At 38.2% G+C, this 15,817-nt stretch overlaps 6 protein-coding genes across 6 annotated transcripts; 3 read left to right on the top strand and 3 right to left on the bottom strand.

Moving 5' to 3' along the window:
- Positions 1-21: 21 nt before the first annotated feature.
- LOC129573703 (anaphase-promoting complex subunit 2) lies at positions 22-3,572 on the top strand. The gene is made up of 10 exons (XM_055454614.1): positions 22-37; positions 301-424; positions 518-959; positions 1,061-1,299; positions 1,359-1,539; positions 1,613-2,014; positions 2,100-2,381; positions 2,455-2,718; positions 2,829-2,990; positions 3,077-3,572. Exons 2-10 carry the CDS (start codon positions 350-352, stop codon positions 3,346-3,348), a joined length of 2,319 nt encoding a protein of 772 aa, XP_055310589.1. The 5' UTR covers positions 22-37; positions 301-349; the 3' UTR covers positions 3,349-3,572.
- Positions 3,573-3,658: 86 nt separating this feature from the next.
- LOC129573709 (DNA polymerase epsilon subunit 3) lies at positions 3,659-4,419 on the bottom strand. Its single transcript, XM_055454620.1, has 2 exons — positions 4,161-4,419; positions 3,659-3,984 (listed from the first exon to the last, which is right to left on the bottom strand). The coding sequence occupies exons 1-2, from the start codon at positions 4,291-4,293 to the stop codon at positions 3,689-3,691; spliced, it is 429 nt and encodes a 142-aa protein (XP_055310595.1). The 5' UTR covers positions 4,294-4,419; the 3' UTR covers positions 3,659-3,688.
- A 37-nt stretch (positions 4,420-4,456) lies between these two features.
- LOC129573704 (deoxyribodipyrimidine photo-lyase) lies at positions 4,457-6,756 on the top strand. The gene is made up of 2 exons (XM_055454615.1): positions 4,457-6,220; positions 6,311-6,756. The coding sequence occupies exons 1-2, from the start codon at positions 4,750-4,752 to the stop codon at positions 6,481-6,483; spliced, it is 1,644 nt and encodes a 547-aa protein (XP_055310590.1). The 5' UTR covers positions 4,457-4,749; the 3' UTR covers positions 6,484-6,756.
- A 775-nt stretch (positions 6,757-7,531) lies between these two features.
- LOC129573707 (lipoma-preferred partner homolog) lies at positions 7,532-10,343 on the top strand. The gene is made up of 5 exons (XM_055454618.1): positions 7,532-8,137; positions 8,380-8,711; positions 8,793-9,491; positions 9,577-9,697; positions 9,765-10,343. Exons 1-5 carry the CDS (start codon positions 8,123-8,125, stop codon positions 9,894-9,896), a joined length of 1,299 nt encoding a protein of 432 aa, XP_055310593.1. The 5' UTR covers positions 7,532-8,122; the 3' UTR covers positions 9,897-10,343.
- Positions 10,344-11,291: 948 nt separating this feature from the next.
- Positions 11,292-13,803, bottom strand: LOC129573706 (nitrilase and fragile histidine triad fusion protein NitFhit). The gene is made up of 7 exons (XM_055454617.1): positions 13,224-13,803; positions 12,995-13,162; positions 12,713-12,919; positions 12,408-12,620; positions 12,000-12,345; positions 11,741-11,916; positions 11,292-11,650 (listed from the first exon to the last, which is right to left on the bottom strand). Exons 1-7 carry the CDS (start codon positions 13,452-13,454, stop codon positions 11,465-11,467), a joined length of 1,527 nt encoding a protein of 508 aa, XP_055310592.1. The 5' UTR covers positions 13,455-13,803; the 3' UTR covers positions 11,292-11,464.
- Positions 13,804-14,645: 842 nt separating this feature from the next.
- On the bottom strand, positions 14,646-15,803 carry LOC129573700 (uncharacterized). The gene is made up of 2 exons (XM_055454612.1): positions 14,986-15,803; positions 14,646-14,906 (listed from the first exon to the last, which is right to left on the bottom strand). The coding sequence occupies exons 1-2, from the start codon at positions 15,761-15,763 to the stop codon at positions 14,710-14,712; spliced, it is 975 nt and encodes a 324-aa protein (XP_055310587.1). The 5' UTR covers positions 15,764-15,803; the 3' UTR covers positions 14,646-14,709.
- Positions 15,804-15,817: the final 14 nt, after the last annotated feature.

Below are 15,817 nucleotides of genomic sequence, written 5' to 3'. Positions count from 1 at the left end.
CTCGAAATGTTTGTCGCACAATGACAAACAATTTAACGTGAGTTATTGCAGCTAATAATCCATGAAGTCATATTGCATGTGGTCTAGGTCAATATTTGATTTGCCGGCGATTAAATTTACATTAAACAGCGACGCGCGTCTCACACGCACATGATAATCAGTAATCATAATCGATACACCAATTTCGATTCTTTCTTTTGAATTCAGTCGACTTTTCATGTGAGTCGATGGATTTGAGGTTATGCTCATGTTTGCAAACATTTCAATCATAAAAAAATCGTCGTCTCGTTCAAATGACAGTTGTAGAAATATCAAACAAAACAGAAATTCTTTGTAATTGTCGCTTTCGATGGCTAATTTGGGAGCTAATTTGGAGTACATTTGGGAGCGATCGGTGAAAGTGTTTCCCATTTTGGAAAACAGTGTAAGAAGCAATATTTTGTAAATTTCCAATAAAAACAAAAATTTTAAAATGTTTTTTTCCATTCTGTTCGCATATGATGATGCCGGTGTTCAGTTGCAAGAATCGAGTGATGTTTCGGAAACCGATTTGAGATTCATTATCGATGAATGGGTGCGATTGGATATTGCGGAAAATATCTACGAAACAATTTGGTTAAACATCGATTTTCTGCTGCGTCATCAGATCGTGCCAAAGTTTTGGAAATACTTCAGTTCGGACAATGACACCGAAAATGGTTTCTATCAGTTTCAGCTGAGCATTTATGAATTGCATCAGGAATATCAAAAGTTTCAACGCATTTTGGACCGAGTTCGTCCGATGAAAACATTGTGCCGATTCAGCAATCCAGTTTATCGTGACCGACACGAGCTTGAAGTATTCAAAAACATGCTGAAAATCGACTTACTCTCACAATTGCCGGCCAATTTCACCAAAATTGTTCACTCATTCTACCATGTTTCATTCACGGTCTTTGCAAACAGTCATCAGGACAGTGGTAAGCTGGATTTTACCAATTGACTGACTAGTCGTTTGGTTTATGATTTGATTTAGTGCAATTATTTTCTGTCATTGAATTTACTGGTTTTTCTTGAGCAGATGTCGAAATGATGGATGAAGTCAAATGCAATGGCTGTAACAAAGAAACGGATAACTGTCGATGTCAAGAGCTAGTCGTTGGTTTCAACAAAACCAATCAGTACCTGTACGATATGGATCTACTGGATCGATTGGCTGGCTTTACACTTACGAATCTCATACAAGAGCGTATCGATACTCACGTACAAGATACTTGCAAAGGAATCTTGGACACGTCACATGTGGATGGCCTGTTGCAGGTAAACGAAACGTGCTATTTGACTCTATGGCAGCTAAAATGAAATTTATTTGATTCCAGTGGCTCGACACCGTGGTAATTAGCTGGTTGACTCGCATCTATAACCAGGGATCACTGAAAATCGAAGTACACAATGCTCGTGTCAGAGATGTGTTGAAAGAATTTCGCGTTAAGCTGGAGTATTATTTATACGAAACATATGCACACATTATCATAGACCAATTTTTCACCGTCATTATAGGTAAGTCACACATTTTGTTTGACAATAAATTGATCACACGTATAAAAACGTATGCATCCCAAACCATGTACAGATTTCCCTGACTCAAAACCGGCCATTGACGATTTAAAAATTTGCCTGGAGAAGATTGACTTGCGTGTTTATCTGGTAAAGTCATTGAAAGATGTGTTGGAGAAGCGTCTCTTGCATCCCGGTGTTAATACGAGAGACATTTTGACTGGCTATGTGGCTGCGATTAAGACTATTCGGCATTTAGATAGCACTGGCGTGTTGCTGGAAACGATAACCGAACCGGTGAAACAGTACATGCGATCACGACAGGACACCGTTCGATGTGTTGCATCAGCCCTCACCGACGATGGCCCAACTGACTTGGCCGAGGAGTTGGCACGAAGTGAAGCATATGTCGAAAATCTTTCCAACCAAAATGAAGACTGGGAAAATTGGATGCCGGATCCAATCGATGCAAGTACCAGTATGTCAAAAGCAACCAATCACTTTACAATCAAAAGTATTTTTCGTTTCGAAACAACAATTTAATTTTTTTCACTTTTTTTCAGAAAATCAAAAACCAACCAGCCGATCAGCTGACATCATTTCCATGGTTGTCGATATTTATGGCAGCAAAGAGGTATTTGTCAATGAATACAGAAGTTTGCTGGCCGATCGACTGCTGTCGCAGCTTGACTTCAATCCAGGCCGTGAGATACGCAATTTGGAACTTCTCAAGTTACGTTTCGATGAAACAATGCTGCACACGTGCCAGGTCATGCTGAAAGATATTACCGATTCAAAGCGAATCAATTCTCACATTCAAACTACGATTCAGACGCCGGAAAATGGTATGTGTTGTTTTGATTCTTCTCCACACTAGTGAAAGAAAATGAAATGACATCAAATGTATCTTTTTTCCAGTTGAAATGTTCCCACTGTCTTCGCTGATTTTGTCGTCCCAATTTTGGCCATCGTTCAAGAATGACACAATCGAATTACCGGAAGAGTTGAAGAAAGTCTTTGACTGCTATACTAAATCATATGAGGCGTACAAAGGGAATCGAACACTATTTTGGCGACCATTCATTGGTCGAGTTGAGCTTGAAATCGAAGTCGGCAATAAGAAGTTGGACTTATCTGTCTCACCCATTCATGCGGTTATCATTTATGAGTTCCAGAAACAGAGTAAGTTGGAAGAAATTTTTCGGGTTTTTCTTCGTCGCAGAAAAATGAGAAATTAGAATGAAGTAAGAAACATTTAAATAACACAAACATTCATCAATTTGCCTACGCAGGTTCGTGGCGCTTAGAAGACCTAAGTCAAAAGATTCAAGTACCTGCATCGGTGGTGCGTAAAAAGATTGCATATTGGCAAGCACAAGGGCTAATCGAAGAGACTTCCAGCGACAACTTCACTCTGATTGAAAACATTGAACAACACACGCGACAAGATTCAGGTAATTTACATTTGAAATACAATATCAACTGAATTCATTGCAAATACCGAGAAAATGACTGAAACGAAATTGCTTTGCATCCACAGAACAAGTGGACGATGACGAGAATGAGAGTGCAATGGCATCTGCAAATGATCAGCGTGAAGAGGAATTGCAAGTATTTTGGTCTTACATTGTGGGCATGTTGACGAATTTAAATTCCATGCCGCTGGAGCGGATTCATCAAATGTTGCGAATGTTTGCATCGCATGGGCCGGGCGTTGAATTCTCACAAGAAGAATTGAAAAATTTCTTACAGCGCAAAGTTCGAGAGCATGCACTGATCTTTGCTGCTGGTGTTTATCAGTTGCCAAAATAAAATACCATCGATTCCATTTCCAGTAGCATGGCACACAATGCCGATGTTAAATAAATGTTAAACATTTTGATATTAATTTTAAGTACTTTGTGCGAAATAAGTCGAATAAACGTCTACATTGTTTCTTTGTACAGAAAAAAATGATTACAATCGTGTTTGGTCAACATTTTGCTTGAGAAAATAATTATTATTCACATCAAAAGCGTTGCCTACATTCAAATTGATTTACATTTAAATAATATTTTTTTTAACAATTTCACTAGAAATGAGTAACTTGAATGAGAATGGAATGAACAATAATTGATAAACGGTGGCGATGATGGTGGTGGTGGAGGTGGTGTTATTCTTCAATTTCCGTGCCATCGGTTGGTTCCTGCGCAGCCGATTCATTCATATCATCATCCATGTCCTCATCAGCGGTAGCTGTTGCGTTCGCATCATTTGTTGTTTTGCTTTCATTTTTGCTGGACTTTTTCTCTTTGTTCGCCTTTCGAAATGCTTCCAACGCCTCACGCAACGGTTCAATGAAATTCTCAAATTCGATTTCCTCCAGCGCCGAGAACACATTGTCCGATGATAATGATTTGTGCTTCTGTTTCTTTGCCGCGGCTGCCGTCGATGAGGTCAAGTATATAACTGCGGGGAGAAAACAGAGTAAATTGTCAGTATGTTTGGGTAGATGTGTGGTTATGAAAATCTTTGATGAACTGTATTGACAGCAACACTTGTTTAATGATTCACTACTCGTTGACATAATTGCCCAGTAAACATTTGAGAATAACATCGGATGAGACCGACTATAATTCACTTACTGAAAATAGATGCAGCTCTAGCAATTGCAGACCGTGCCTCCTTTCCAATGTTGATACCATCAGGCAGTGCTTCTTTGATCAGCCGTGTAACTACTGTGGCTGGCAAATTTAAATCTTGAATTTTGTCAACCATTTTGCTTATGATCTAAGTCTTCTCAAATCTTTTTCAGAAAAAATTTGGGGGCTGGAATTAAATCTAATCAATTTATACCGTGTTTTTGGTTAAATGGTTTGTTATTGGCGGGAAGAGAGCATTTGGCTGTCAAACATTTGCTAATGCGTACAACAAACGTAGTACTAGTTTTCATGATGTTTGTGTCGCAGACGCGCGCAAATCATAAATTTAAATATTCAAAATAAGTCGGAATTTGCGAGCGTCATTTTCACTTGGAAATATTTGTAAAATCTCTTGCATGCAAAACCAGTAATAAATTCCGAAATATTTCAATGGAAAGTGTCGAAAATCGGTGAATTACAAAGTCAAAAATATTTTCAACTCAAAAAGCGTATCAGATTTTCGAAACTAGATCGGTTTGTTCTGTATATCCAATGCACAAATGTCATTCGTTGTTTGTTAGAATAGTGAACAATGAAAAATCTATCAATTGCAGTTCACAATCATAGAATAAAACAAATCAAACCAAGCGTCTTCTACAAGCTAACGGAAAAAGTGTTGAAATTTTCCAAAATAATGGCACCGCCAGCGAAAAAACTCAAAACCGAGAACGGAACCAGCGCACCAGTGGCTGCTGAGCCCGCAAAAACAATGGAAAAAACCGATTTCGTGAGTTTATTTAAGCAAGATCGTAAAAATACGGCCAAAAGTATACTCGATTTCAAGTTTGCCAAATCACGGGTACGCATTCTGAACGATCATTCGGAAGTGAAGGAAAAATCCAACGGCATTTTCTACTGGATGTTTCGAGACCAGCGCGTTCAGGACAACTGGGCATTTTTGTTTGCACAAAAATTAGCACTTAAAAATGAAGTGCCGCTACATGTTTGTTATTGTTTGCTACCGAAGTTTCTCGACGCAAACACACGCCATTACAAATTCTTGGTGAAAGGTCTGCAGGAAATCGAAGAGGAATGCAATTCGTTGAACATCTCATTTCATTTGTTCTACGGTGATGGTGGTACCGAAGTGCCCAAATTTGTTCGCGAACATTCGATGGGAGCAGTGGTTATTGATTTCTGTCCGCTTCGCATACCGATGCAATGGGTGGAAAATTTAAAGAAAGGCCTACCCGACGATATACCACTGATTCAAGTTGATGCTCACAACATTGTTCCCGTTTGGGTGACATCGGATAAACAAGAATACGCCGCTCGTACCATTCGCAACAAAATCGTTAGCAAGCTGAGTGACTATCTAACCGAATTTCCGCCATTGGTCAAACATCCGTACAAAAGTGAATTGAAGGGAATTGAAAAACCGGATTGGGTGGATTGCTGGAATCACGTCAAAATTCCAGAACTTAAAGAAATCACATGGGCTACACCGGGCTACAAAGGTGGTGTCAAACAGTTGGAAATTTTCTGCTTGAAACGGTTGCGAAATTATGCAACCAAACGCAACGATCCAACACTCAATTGCCTGTCCGATCTGTCGCCATGGTTTCATTTTGGTCAAATTGCACCGCAACGCGCCATTTTACAGGTATCCAAGTACAAAAACTACAAAGAAGGTGTTGACGCTTTTCGCGAAGAGGCAATCGTACGTCGCGAGCTATCGGACAATTTCTGCTTTTTCAACAAACATTATGATTCCATAAAGGGATGCGCCGCGTGGGCACAGCAAACACTCAAAGATCATCGAAAAGATAAACGAGAATGGATTTACACCGTCGAAGAGTTGGAACAGGCCAAAACACATGATGATCTATGGAATTCAGCACAAATTCAACTGAACAAAGAGGGTAAAATGCACGGCTTCCTTCGGATGTATTGGGCGAAAAAGATTTTGGAATGGTCGGAAACACCAGAAGCCGCGCTTGCCGCAGCCATTTACTTGAATGATTATTACAGCATCGATGGAAGAGACTCCAACGGATACGTTGGTATGTCGTCGTCGTTTTTATTTCAGATTTTGTTCCAATAAATTAAATCAAATCAAGTGATTTCTTAACGCTTTATTTATTTTTTCACAGGATGCATGTGGTCCATTGGCGGCATCCACGATCAAGGCTGGGCTGAGCGTGAAATATTCGGGAAAATTCGCTACATGAACTACGCTGGCTGTAAAAGAAAGTTCGATATAAATGCTTTTATCGCTCGTTATGGGGGAAAAGTCCACAAAAAAGCCACAAATAAAGCAAAGTAATACCAAGCACATGCATTGTATACGGGTTGCATACGTTTTTTTTTCATCTGTTACCAGCAAAATATCTTAAAATCTCAAGGAAACGAAATCTCAAGTAAACGAAATCTCAAGTCAAACAAGTACAAATAAAGTTAGTCTATTAAATCGATATTTGCGTCATATTTATTTTCAATTTAAAACAGTTACTCAATTTTTTTTTTACCATTTAGAGATGTGTGTTACCTTTGATATTCTATTTTTTCTACAAATAAAGACCATTTTACTGACCCAAAATATTTTTTTTCATATTGTATCATGCGGCACAAATCATCTTTGTTTTTTTTTCTCCATTTAGACAGAGTTTAAGAAAAAAATACTACGACAGAGAATTCCATATTTAAATCTGAATTATTGAAGTGAGTCGACTTAACACCAAAAATTTAAATGTAAAAATATGTGTTTAATACCATTTTGAGCGTGAAAATATCAAGTCTGATTCTGTTGTCAAGGCTATTTCAAGTGTAATAAAACAAATGCGATCTGGTAAAAGGAAAAACGGTTTCTGGCACAAGTCTTCTGCATAAGTGTTACGTAGAAAAGATTTTAAAATTGAATAACCGTAAGAATCAAAGTACACACCAAAGCATTTGTTGGCCGATTTACGTTTGCTTGATGGTCGAATGGAATGGAAAGTGGAAAAAGAGAGACAGAGAGAGAGAGAGAGAGAGAGAGAGAGAGAGAGAGAGAGAGAGAGAGAGAGAGAGAAAGAGAGAAAGAAAGAAAAAGAAGCAATCGCCGAAAAGAAATTAATCCGATTAAGAATGTAAGCTATTTGCGATGATATTGTTGGTATGCGAATACATCGTAACGATTTTGATCTTGACTCATATAAGATACGACGAAGTGAATCATTCGGTCTTCATCGTCGTCGTTGTTGTGGCCGTCGAGAGTATAGAGTAAAAATCAAAACAGCAACTACTACTGCACACAATGTTCGTTTTATGTTTATCGTAACAACATTCTCTGTTTCTCACATACATGCAGCACCATCATTGATTACTCATGGTGTGTTGTTGTTCTTGGTTCTCTCGGTTTGGGTGTGTTTGTGTGAGTGTGTATGCGTACGCATAGTCATTCAACACACGGTATGATTTCATTTGTATATGATTGTTGCCGCAGCAGAGCAAGTTCAAGAGTTGCTTACACTCAGAGTTTGTATGTTTTACGATGGGCTTCTGTTGAATCGATCGTACACCTTCAGTCATTATCATATCCAATCACTGCCTGAGTGCATAGTGTGTTTGTGATTATTCTCTTGTTTTGTGTGCTGTGTGTCTCTTATTTTTTTTGCTGCTGCTGCTGCTGCTGCTTGCTGCTCCACATACCTTGTGTAGCCGATTCAGACCAACGACGACGACGACGAACGAAAGACGAGAAAAATAAAACAACACACTCAACATCCAACAACGAAATAACAAGAAAACCTGAAACACAAAACGGATGAAAGAAAAGAAAAACCTCTAATTAACGAAGATAAGGTGTAAATATTTAGATAAACGAATGCATTGTTGGTTCACGATACCGCATTCTTAGAAACAAATAAAAACAAGACAGCGAGAGAGAGAGAGAGAGAGAGAGAGAGAGAAACACTATCAACAGCATGGAGAACCGAAATGTAAGTGGAATTCTTGAAATATTTCCTATTTTTATCAACGAAAAAAAAAACAATTCAGGATAAAATTGAAATGAATCAGTGAAATTCATTCAAAATCAGGGTCTTATGTGTCCATTAGATTCGACATTACTTTAGTTGCATTTTGGACAACCCATAGCTAGTTTCTCAATTTGATTTAAAAAAAAAACAATTTTTTCCTGAGAATTTATCTGAATTTTGTTTTTGTGATATTAATATTTCAGCAATATCAAAATATCGCCGCGATGAGTATGCATAAAAATGCGTTGTGTTCCATGCAACCAAAATATACGGATCAACAACGTCGCTTGTCATCGACACCATTGCAATTGAACATCGATGCGCAACAGAGTCAATACAACGAGGATTTGCTGCCACCACCAAGCCCAGTCAGTTCATCGTACAGCGAATTGAGACGGGCCACCGAAAATCCATATCCAACAATGCCAATTTATCCATCTACATCACAACATCCACAACACACATACGCTAATATATACCAATCGGACTATACATACGCCTCGTATCAACCATCCAGTATGAGGCCCATTTATCGGTGAATAATATTATAGCAACGAAAAAAAATATATCAAAGAGTGCATATGTGTAATTTCCACTGTTTTTTGTTTGTTTGTAGAACGCCAGAGTCAGTGGATCAAACGCAAGTTTCGTCTCCATATGAGTCCATTTATGAGCCGATCAATTCACGTCCTCCCAGCCAAATGTCCAATCGATCTAATTATCCGTCATATGGATCGTCATCGGCCTATGTGAACGGTGGTAGAAGTAGCAACAGTAGCATAAGTGGTAGTAATCTTCATTTGGCGCCAACGAAAACCAATCCTGCCAATAAAACACTAATTGCGTCCGGTGCGGGGGTTGGTGCAGGCAGTGCCGGTGGTAAAAATTTCCGTGAAGCAGAAGTCGATGTGCTCACCGAATTGCTGGTTCAGTCAATGAATATGGGTGCCGATACGGATACGTTTGGCATTTGTGTGCAGTGTGGTAAAAAAGTGGTCGGCGAAGGCTCTGGCTGTACAGCCATGGAGCAAATTTATCACATTGAATGTTTCACATGCTGCCAATGCCAAATCAATCTGCAGGGAAAACCATTCTATGCACTCGATGGAAAGCCTTGCTGTGAAGACGACTATTTGAATACGCTGGAAAAGTGCTCGGTGTGTGTTAAACCAATTTTAGAGCGTATCCTTCGAGCCAATGGAAAACCATACCATCCGAAATGCTTCTGTTGTGTTGTATGTGGCAAAAGTCTGGATGGCGTACCATTCACCGTTGATGCCACCAATCAAAATCATTGCATCGAAGATTTCCATAAGTAAGTTTCCACATTTGATGACATTGTTCATATGACAAGTTCCAAACTAATGAACACCTAATTCTTTTCTTCTGCATTTTCGTAGGAAATTCGCACCACGTTGCTGTGTATGCAAGTTACCAATAATGCCAGAGCCAGGTGAAGACGAAACAGTACGAGTCGTCGCCTTGGATAGAAGTTTCCATGTTGAATGCTATAAGTGCGAAGTAAGTGTTTCTGGTAAATTCAACTTTGAATGAATACTAATTACTTCTTTTTCGGAAATGTTTTCAGGATTGCGATATGCTGTTGTCAAGTGAAGCTGAGGGTCGCGGTTGCTATCCACTTGACGATCATATATTGTGCAAGGCATGTAATGCAAAACGCGTCCAAATGCTGACTAGTCGCATGACCACCGAATTGTAAACCGAAATTCATACGACGCACGCACAAAAAAAGACAAAATGAATTTAAAAATAAATATGCCATGCAACAAGTTTAAAAGCGAGTAGCAAAAATATCTTTTAGAGGAAAAACAAATTTTTTTTCGGTCAAAACATAATAAAAACAACAACAAATTATGCTTGCTATACATATATAAATAAATAATCGTGGAGTGCGATATAAATGTGATGATGAAGCATTCGAGAGAAAAAAAAACATTAGTTTAAGCATTTATTAGGCTAACAACAGACACTGTTGGTGGTGACCTGTTTATCAAAAACAAAACAACGGGAAAAACAGCACAAAAAAACAAACGTCAATAACCTCCATATTCCAATAATAAAACTTTATATAATGAATGTTGAACATAATTTTTTTTTAAATTTTATCTCTTTACAATAAAAGTAAAATGATAAATTGTATACACAATCTTTGGTTGTCTTTGTTTTCAGTTCTATTTTGTATCAGCGAATAGAAAGAATTTTTTATTTTTTTTATCAGTTCTTGAGAAAATGTCTGATTTTCGAATAGGATAAAATCTGCATTGAGTTTTAAAAAAGGAAATCGGAGTTGAGATAATTTCTTAAAACTTCCATTGGTCATACAAATTCTTCCCGCACGAGATTAATTCTTTAGATCTTTTTTAATCGACCAAATTCCGAATAGAAACAATTCAATATTGTCGTAGATTTTTGTCTTTTTATCATCCAAAACCAAATTAGTTGAATTTGTCGAATTGTGTGGATATGAATTATCATGAGATTCAAAATTTTCCAATTTCATATAGATCTGCGAAAAAATAAAAGTCAACTGATTTTTGTCTGAATTCACTTCTTTTATTTTCATTATTCAAAGATTCTGTTGGAATATATTATTATTTTCTGTTGCGGCGGCAGAAAATAAATATGGAAATTCGACGACATTACCAGAAACACGGACCTGCAGTCAGAAATCTTCTTCGTCTTAATTTCAACTAGGGTTTACAAACGTTTCGACAAATTCCGCAAACGGTGATAAAAAAACGTAATTTTTCTGTATTGTTTTATTTTGACACTTCAAAATACCGCAGAAATTACGAGAAAAAAGAAAATAACGTTTTTGGGCGTTATTAAACGGCGCTGTAAAGTAACGTTTTTTCGAAACACCGAAAAATTTAACGCGTTTTTAAACCCTAATTTCAGCATTTTGGAAATAAAAAGTTCTTCAAATCATAGCTTGAGACGTTTTATAGACAGCTACACTGTCTACACAGGTGAACCACAGGTTGTTCCAACCATTTTTGTTTCAACCGTTGTTATGTACGTCCATACATTTTCAATCAATTTGTATGATGGTAATTAAATTGGCCAAAACGCTTTTAAGCAAACTATGAAAAAATTTGGATGGTCCAGATTAATAGGTGTATTTTTCTCACATCACAAAAAAAGTTTGTACAGTAGGAAAAAATAATAATTGACTTTTGGATACATTCAACCAACAGAAACAAAAACAAATATTAATTCATTATTAAAAGTAATTTTTGACCATATGACTTGAAGGATTTGTTTTTCCTAAAAAAAGTTGTTTTTACTCTGAATTTTGCGATATTCATTGGCTTCAGCAGCACGCTCGTCGAGTGTGCGGTATGTGCGTTTTTCGCCGTCTTTGGGGTGATCATGCTTGTTCAGTTCGATGTAAATTTCATCATTATGCTCGAAGTCACCTTCTCTCCGGGGCATCACGTGACAGTGAACGTGCTAGAAAAACAAGCGAAATTCAATTTTGACAATTCAAATGACCAAAAAATCCACTTAAATATGAAAGATAGAGCTTCCAAAGCAAATTACCCGGACAGTTTGTCCAGCATTTTCACCATCTTGCACAGTCACAGTGGCTGACGTTGTGTTGTAGTATTTCTCAAGCATACGCTGGCATTTGCACACGGTCATAAAGAAGTCGACAATTTCCTCAGGCGTCATGTCCTTCAAGCGGCTAACACATCGTCGCGTTGCAATGAGAACATCTGAATGAAATAATAGACAAATTTGGTGTAAAAACATTTCAATAAACTTGTACACTAAAAAATTCGACAATAATAAAACGTACGGCCAGGAACAACACAGGTAATGTTTGTGAATGCAATACTCAATGGCGTTTCAAGAAATGTGGTTGACTTAGGAACGGGATACTTTTCGAATAGGAAATATGGCGTTTTCTCATCTTCGATTGGTTTTGGTTGAAAATCCGAATTGGTTGCGTTCAACGATCTCTCAGCTGAAACCAAACGGAGAGGCGCTAAAGCGTAGACATCATTACGCCTATGATCGAAACATGGCAAACGTTTGCGAACATCCAGCAATGAGTCCAATGCAATTTTGACTGTTCGGCATTGTGGAACAGATGCATCGTCTTGGTCACAGTCAGCCAATATTCGGCCCCAAGGATCAACCACCTATGAACAAAATAGCATTTAATTGTAATACTTAATGAATAGACTAAGATTTTGAATGGTACCATTGCTCGTCCAAAACTTCTACGCTTCTCATTATGGTAACCAACTTGAGCCGGTGCAATCACAAAGCATTGATTTTCAATGGCACGGGCACGTAACAATGACTCCCAGTGAGCCAAACCGGTTGAGTAGGCAAATGCCGATGGATATGTTAAATATGTGGCACCGGCTTTGCGCAGAATTGTTGACGCTTCAGGGAACCGTAGATCGTAGCACTAAAGCGAAAAGGGAAATCAAATAAAAATCAAATCATATCATAGCGGATGACAGTCCACACGAGTGATAACAGCTTGTTAAAATAGCTTACAATTAATAATCCAAGACCACCTTCAAGTGGTGTGTCTGTCAAGGGAGATACGATGTAATTGCCGCCATTTACAACACACGATTCCTGAAACCGAAACTCCGGCGTTTCCACATCGAACAAATGTAATTTCCGATACACAGCCACCAATTCGCCCGTATTACTGATAACGATGTGGGAATTATGTAATTTGTCGGTTTTCCCGTTATCCTACAATTAACATTTGAAAAGAACAAAAGTATAAGTCGAAGAATGGGTGTAGTCAACGAAAAGTGGTCCTTTTACCTGATCATGAATGATTTCGTGTACTCCACCAAGCGACAACCACACATTTTTCTCTTTAGCCAATTGTTGGTAGAATTGTACCGTGTCTCCAGTCAGTGTTTCGGCCAGAGCGAGTGTTTCATGACGATCATTGCCAACATAATCACAGCATTCGGGTAAGAATACAAACTGGAATTCAATTGAATTAAATTAAATTTTGGAACGTTCAAAGATATACATAAGAACATACGCTAGCATTTTCCTGAGAGGCCGACTCAACAATCTGTTGAACCTGTTGGCGATTGGCTGCTTTGTCATTAGTTGACCGCATCTGTCCAATGGCGATGATTTTTTCCATTTTTAAATCCTTTACTTGACTACTAAACTTTCGTCCGAAGAGAAACGCTTGTTTCGAAATGTTCAATGAATGATGATGTGCTAAAAATAATCGACTTGAGAACCGAAAAAAACTAATAACCATTTCCACTGATGTGAAACCAATGCACTTCGTTGCACGTGCAGATGTATTGATTGCACTATAATGACGACGGTTTATTTAGAAATCAAAACATCAACACACACCGGGACTTGATAAACTGATAAGAGTAAATTAATGTCTATAATGTTTGCAATACTTAGAACACAATCAAATTGTTCACAAAAAGAGAATTGATTTGAAACATTAAACAGTCCACACAATCAAAGGATATTTCAAACTGTATCGAACTCGTTCCATTCAATTCTAGATCCGATCACAACGTAATTGAATCATATGGAAATTGTTTTAAGCAAATTGTGAAAAAAACGCTATGTCAAACAAAGGTGACACTGAAAAATAATCAATAGATGGGGCTCGCTTCGACGATGAAACGTCAAAAATTACATGCAACAAGTAAAAAGCGATTTAAAACCATACAGACATGTATTATTGTTTTACGACCGTTAACAAATTGTTTACATTACAAACATTTTAAATTTTGGTTGTTAAATATTCAAACCGGAGACATTGTCATGAATGTAAATAATCAAGGAATCAAAGCAACAACTTGCGAGCATATGCCTACACAAATTGGTGCAAAAAATTCAAATCAATTTGTTTGATGATTTGTTCACAAAACACCATACGGCTCACAGAAGTTGGCGAATGAATAAATTATTTTTGTAACATTTTGAATGGAGATTTTTGTTTTTTTGTTGTTGTTATTTGTAAACAAATCTGCCTATCTTTTTGCATTGCCACTGTGCATTGTATAGATCCATATAAGGAAAGAAACAAAGTGATAAAGCGAAGTTTCTGAATAAGAGTTTAATGTATGAGGATTCAAAGCACTCCAGTTCTTTCGAACGGATTCGCCGAATTGTTTGCGCCCTATGCTGTAAGAATAGCCTATTACGGCTTTTCAGCAGCCACTGTCACGACGTAGAACTAAGTTCTGTAATGGTATTATCATTTGTATTTTTCTCTTAAAACTAATCTTAAGTGATATTCGTTGCTGTCATCATCCAACATCATCTTTGTTCACTCGCACTCGTCGTTGTAGTCGCTGTAGTTGTCACTGTGATCGCTCTCCGAAGATGATAATGATGCACCACTATCACTATTGCTCTGGTAGTCTTCGGTGAAACTATCAAATTTACGAAGATAACAGGCAGCCAATGTTGTCTTGTGTTATATGGAGTGGAAAATAAGAAAAATAAAATGAATATATATTTGAATAATTGTATAGTGTCCTTTTTCAATTAATTACCGGTTGTGGTTCTAGTCCACTGACATTTGGATTGTTACGACGACTTTTGGTGCGATGATAATTTTTGGTGGCACTTATTCTGGCTTCATCCATTTCCAATCTTCGTCTTTTAGTTCGATCGTTTTGTCTTGGTGCCGGTTCAGTGAAATTTGCAGGCCGTGAAACATCATATGTGTCGCAATAAACTGTATGTGTAAATAAAAATGAGGGAAGACAATTCATCAAAAGTGCAATTATACCGTAACAGTAAGTAGTACTACTTACACAGTTTTCGAATGTTGATTGAAGCATTGATGTCGCGATTTAATGATCTTGATGCAACCGCATCTAACGCATAAGCGCCGTTGAATTGGTGTCGCTTCCAAATGGAAAAACACACATCAATGTCGTCGTTCTCAATTTGACGCATTCTCCATTTGGTTTTACGACGTCGAAATCGTTTACCCGTCGTCTTGGAAATTGTGTGCTTGCTCTTCCACGTAATTTTCTCTAAATGAGCGTATTTCTGATTTTTCGAAAGTGTTTGACCTTTATTAGCAGCCTCTCGTTCGATTTGTAATTCGCGTTTATTCTTCAACACGTATATCGTTTTTTCCGGCAATGGTGACCGCATCATTGGCAACATTCCCTTCAAGTCCATTGGTTTACACATCAAACAGACTTTGGTGCGACTCTTTTCCGTTTGTTTGCGATGATCCCGCGGTCGACGATCCTCCTTCTCTGCCAGGCTACGGCTCTCGCCCATACGGGCATCCAGCAGTACTTGGCCACAACGGCAACAGCATTTAGACGTACGATGTTCACTACCGTAATACACGGTGCACTGCGGATGTTCGTCAAGCAGTTTGAATAGACCGTGTACTTTAGTGGTGCTGTATCCAAAACCCAATGAGTTGGCCTCTGGAAGTTTGTCGCCAACAATTACAACCACATATTTGCTCCGGCCAACAATCATGCGAGCGATATAGACCAATGTGCTTCTCGTTTGCGCCCATGCATCGTAGTCGATTTTAGCAAACTCTTTGCTGCCATACGCTGCCATGGCTCGCGTGAAATACTTCAGTGTATGTCGGGCATATGTTTCGAAATCGGGTGA

This window comes from Sitodiplosis mosellana, unplaced genomic scaffold (genome assembly GCF_009176505.1).
Source record: "Sitodiplosis mosellana isolate CC-2019 unplaced genomic scaffold, AAFC_SMos_1.0 Smas_scaffold_6102, whole genome shotgun sequence".
Lineage (NCBI taxonomy): Eukaryota > Metazoa > Arthropoda > Insecta > Diptera > Cecidomyiidae > Sitodiplosis > Sitodiplosis mosellana.
The sequence above is the reverse complement of the archived record's forward strand: the minus strand, read 5'-3'. Positions and strand labels throughout refer to the sequence as shown.

Excerpts from the sequence above, each read along its gene's own strand:
- LOC129573700 (XM_055454612.1), bottom strand. The coding sequence starts at position 15,763 with ATGGCAGCGTATGGCAGCAAAGAGTTTGCTAAAATCGACTACGATGCA. Across the intron at positions 14,907-14,985 it reads AATCAACATTCGAAAACTGT|TTTATTGCGACACATATGAT; the intron begins GTAAGTAGTACT and ends TTACACATACAG.
- LOC129573706 (XM_055454617.1), bottom strand. The coding sequence starts at position 13,454 with ATGGTTATTAGTTTTTTTCGGTTCTCAAGTCGATTATTTTTAGCACAT. Across the intron at positions 13,163-13,223 it reads CCTCTCAGGAAAATGCTAGC|TTTGTATTCTTACCCGAATG; the intron begins GTATGTTCTTAT and ends ATTGAATTCCAG. Across the intron at positions 11,917-11,999 it reads TACCTGTGTTGTTCCTGGCC|ATGTTCTCATTGCAACGCGA; the intron begins GTACGTTTTATT and ends TATTTCATTCAG.
- LOC129573707 (XM_055454618.1), top strand. Across the intron at positions 8,712-8,792 it reads AGTATGAGGCCCATTTATCG|AACGCCAGAGTCAGTGGATC; the intron begins GTGAATAATATT and ends GTTTGTTTGTAG. Across the intron at positions 9,492-9,576 it reads TGCATCGAAGATTTCCATAA|GAAATTCGCACCACGTTGCT; the intron begins GTAAGTTTCCAC and ends GCATTTTCGTAG.
- LOC129573703 (XM_055454614.1), top strand. The coding sequence starts at position 350 with ATGGCTAATTTGGGAGCTAATTTGGAGTACATTTGGGAGCGATCGGTG. Across the intron at positions 1,540-1,612 it reads ATTTTTCACCGTCATTATAG|ATTTCCCTGACTCAAAACCG; the intron begins GTAAGTCACACA and ends AACCATGTACAG. Across the intron at positions 2,015-2,099 it reads TCCAATCGATGCAAGTACCA|AAAATCAAAAACCAACCAGC; the intron begins GTATGTCAAAAG and ends ACTTTTTTTCAG.
- LOC129573704 (XM_055454615.1), top strand. The coding sequence starts at position 4,750 with ATGAAAAATCTATCAATTGCAGTTCACAATCATAGAATAAAACAAATC. Across the intron at positions 6,221-6,310 it reads AGACTCCAACGGATACGTTG|GATGCATGTGGTCCATTGGC; the intron begins GTATGTCGTCGT and ends ATTTTTTCACAG.
- LOC129573709 (XM_055454620.1), bottom strand. The coding sequence starts at position 4,293 with ATGGTTGACAAAATTCAAGATTTAAATTTGCCAGCCACAGTAGTTACA. Across the intron at positions 3,985-4,160 it reads TAGAGCTGCATCTATTTTCA|TTATATACTTGACCTCATCG; the intron begins GTAAGTGAATTA and ends TTCTCCCCGCAG.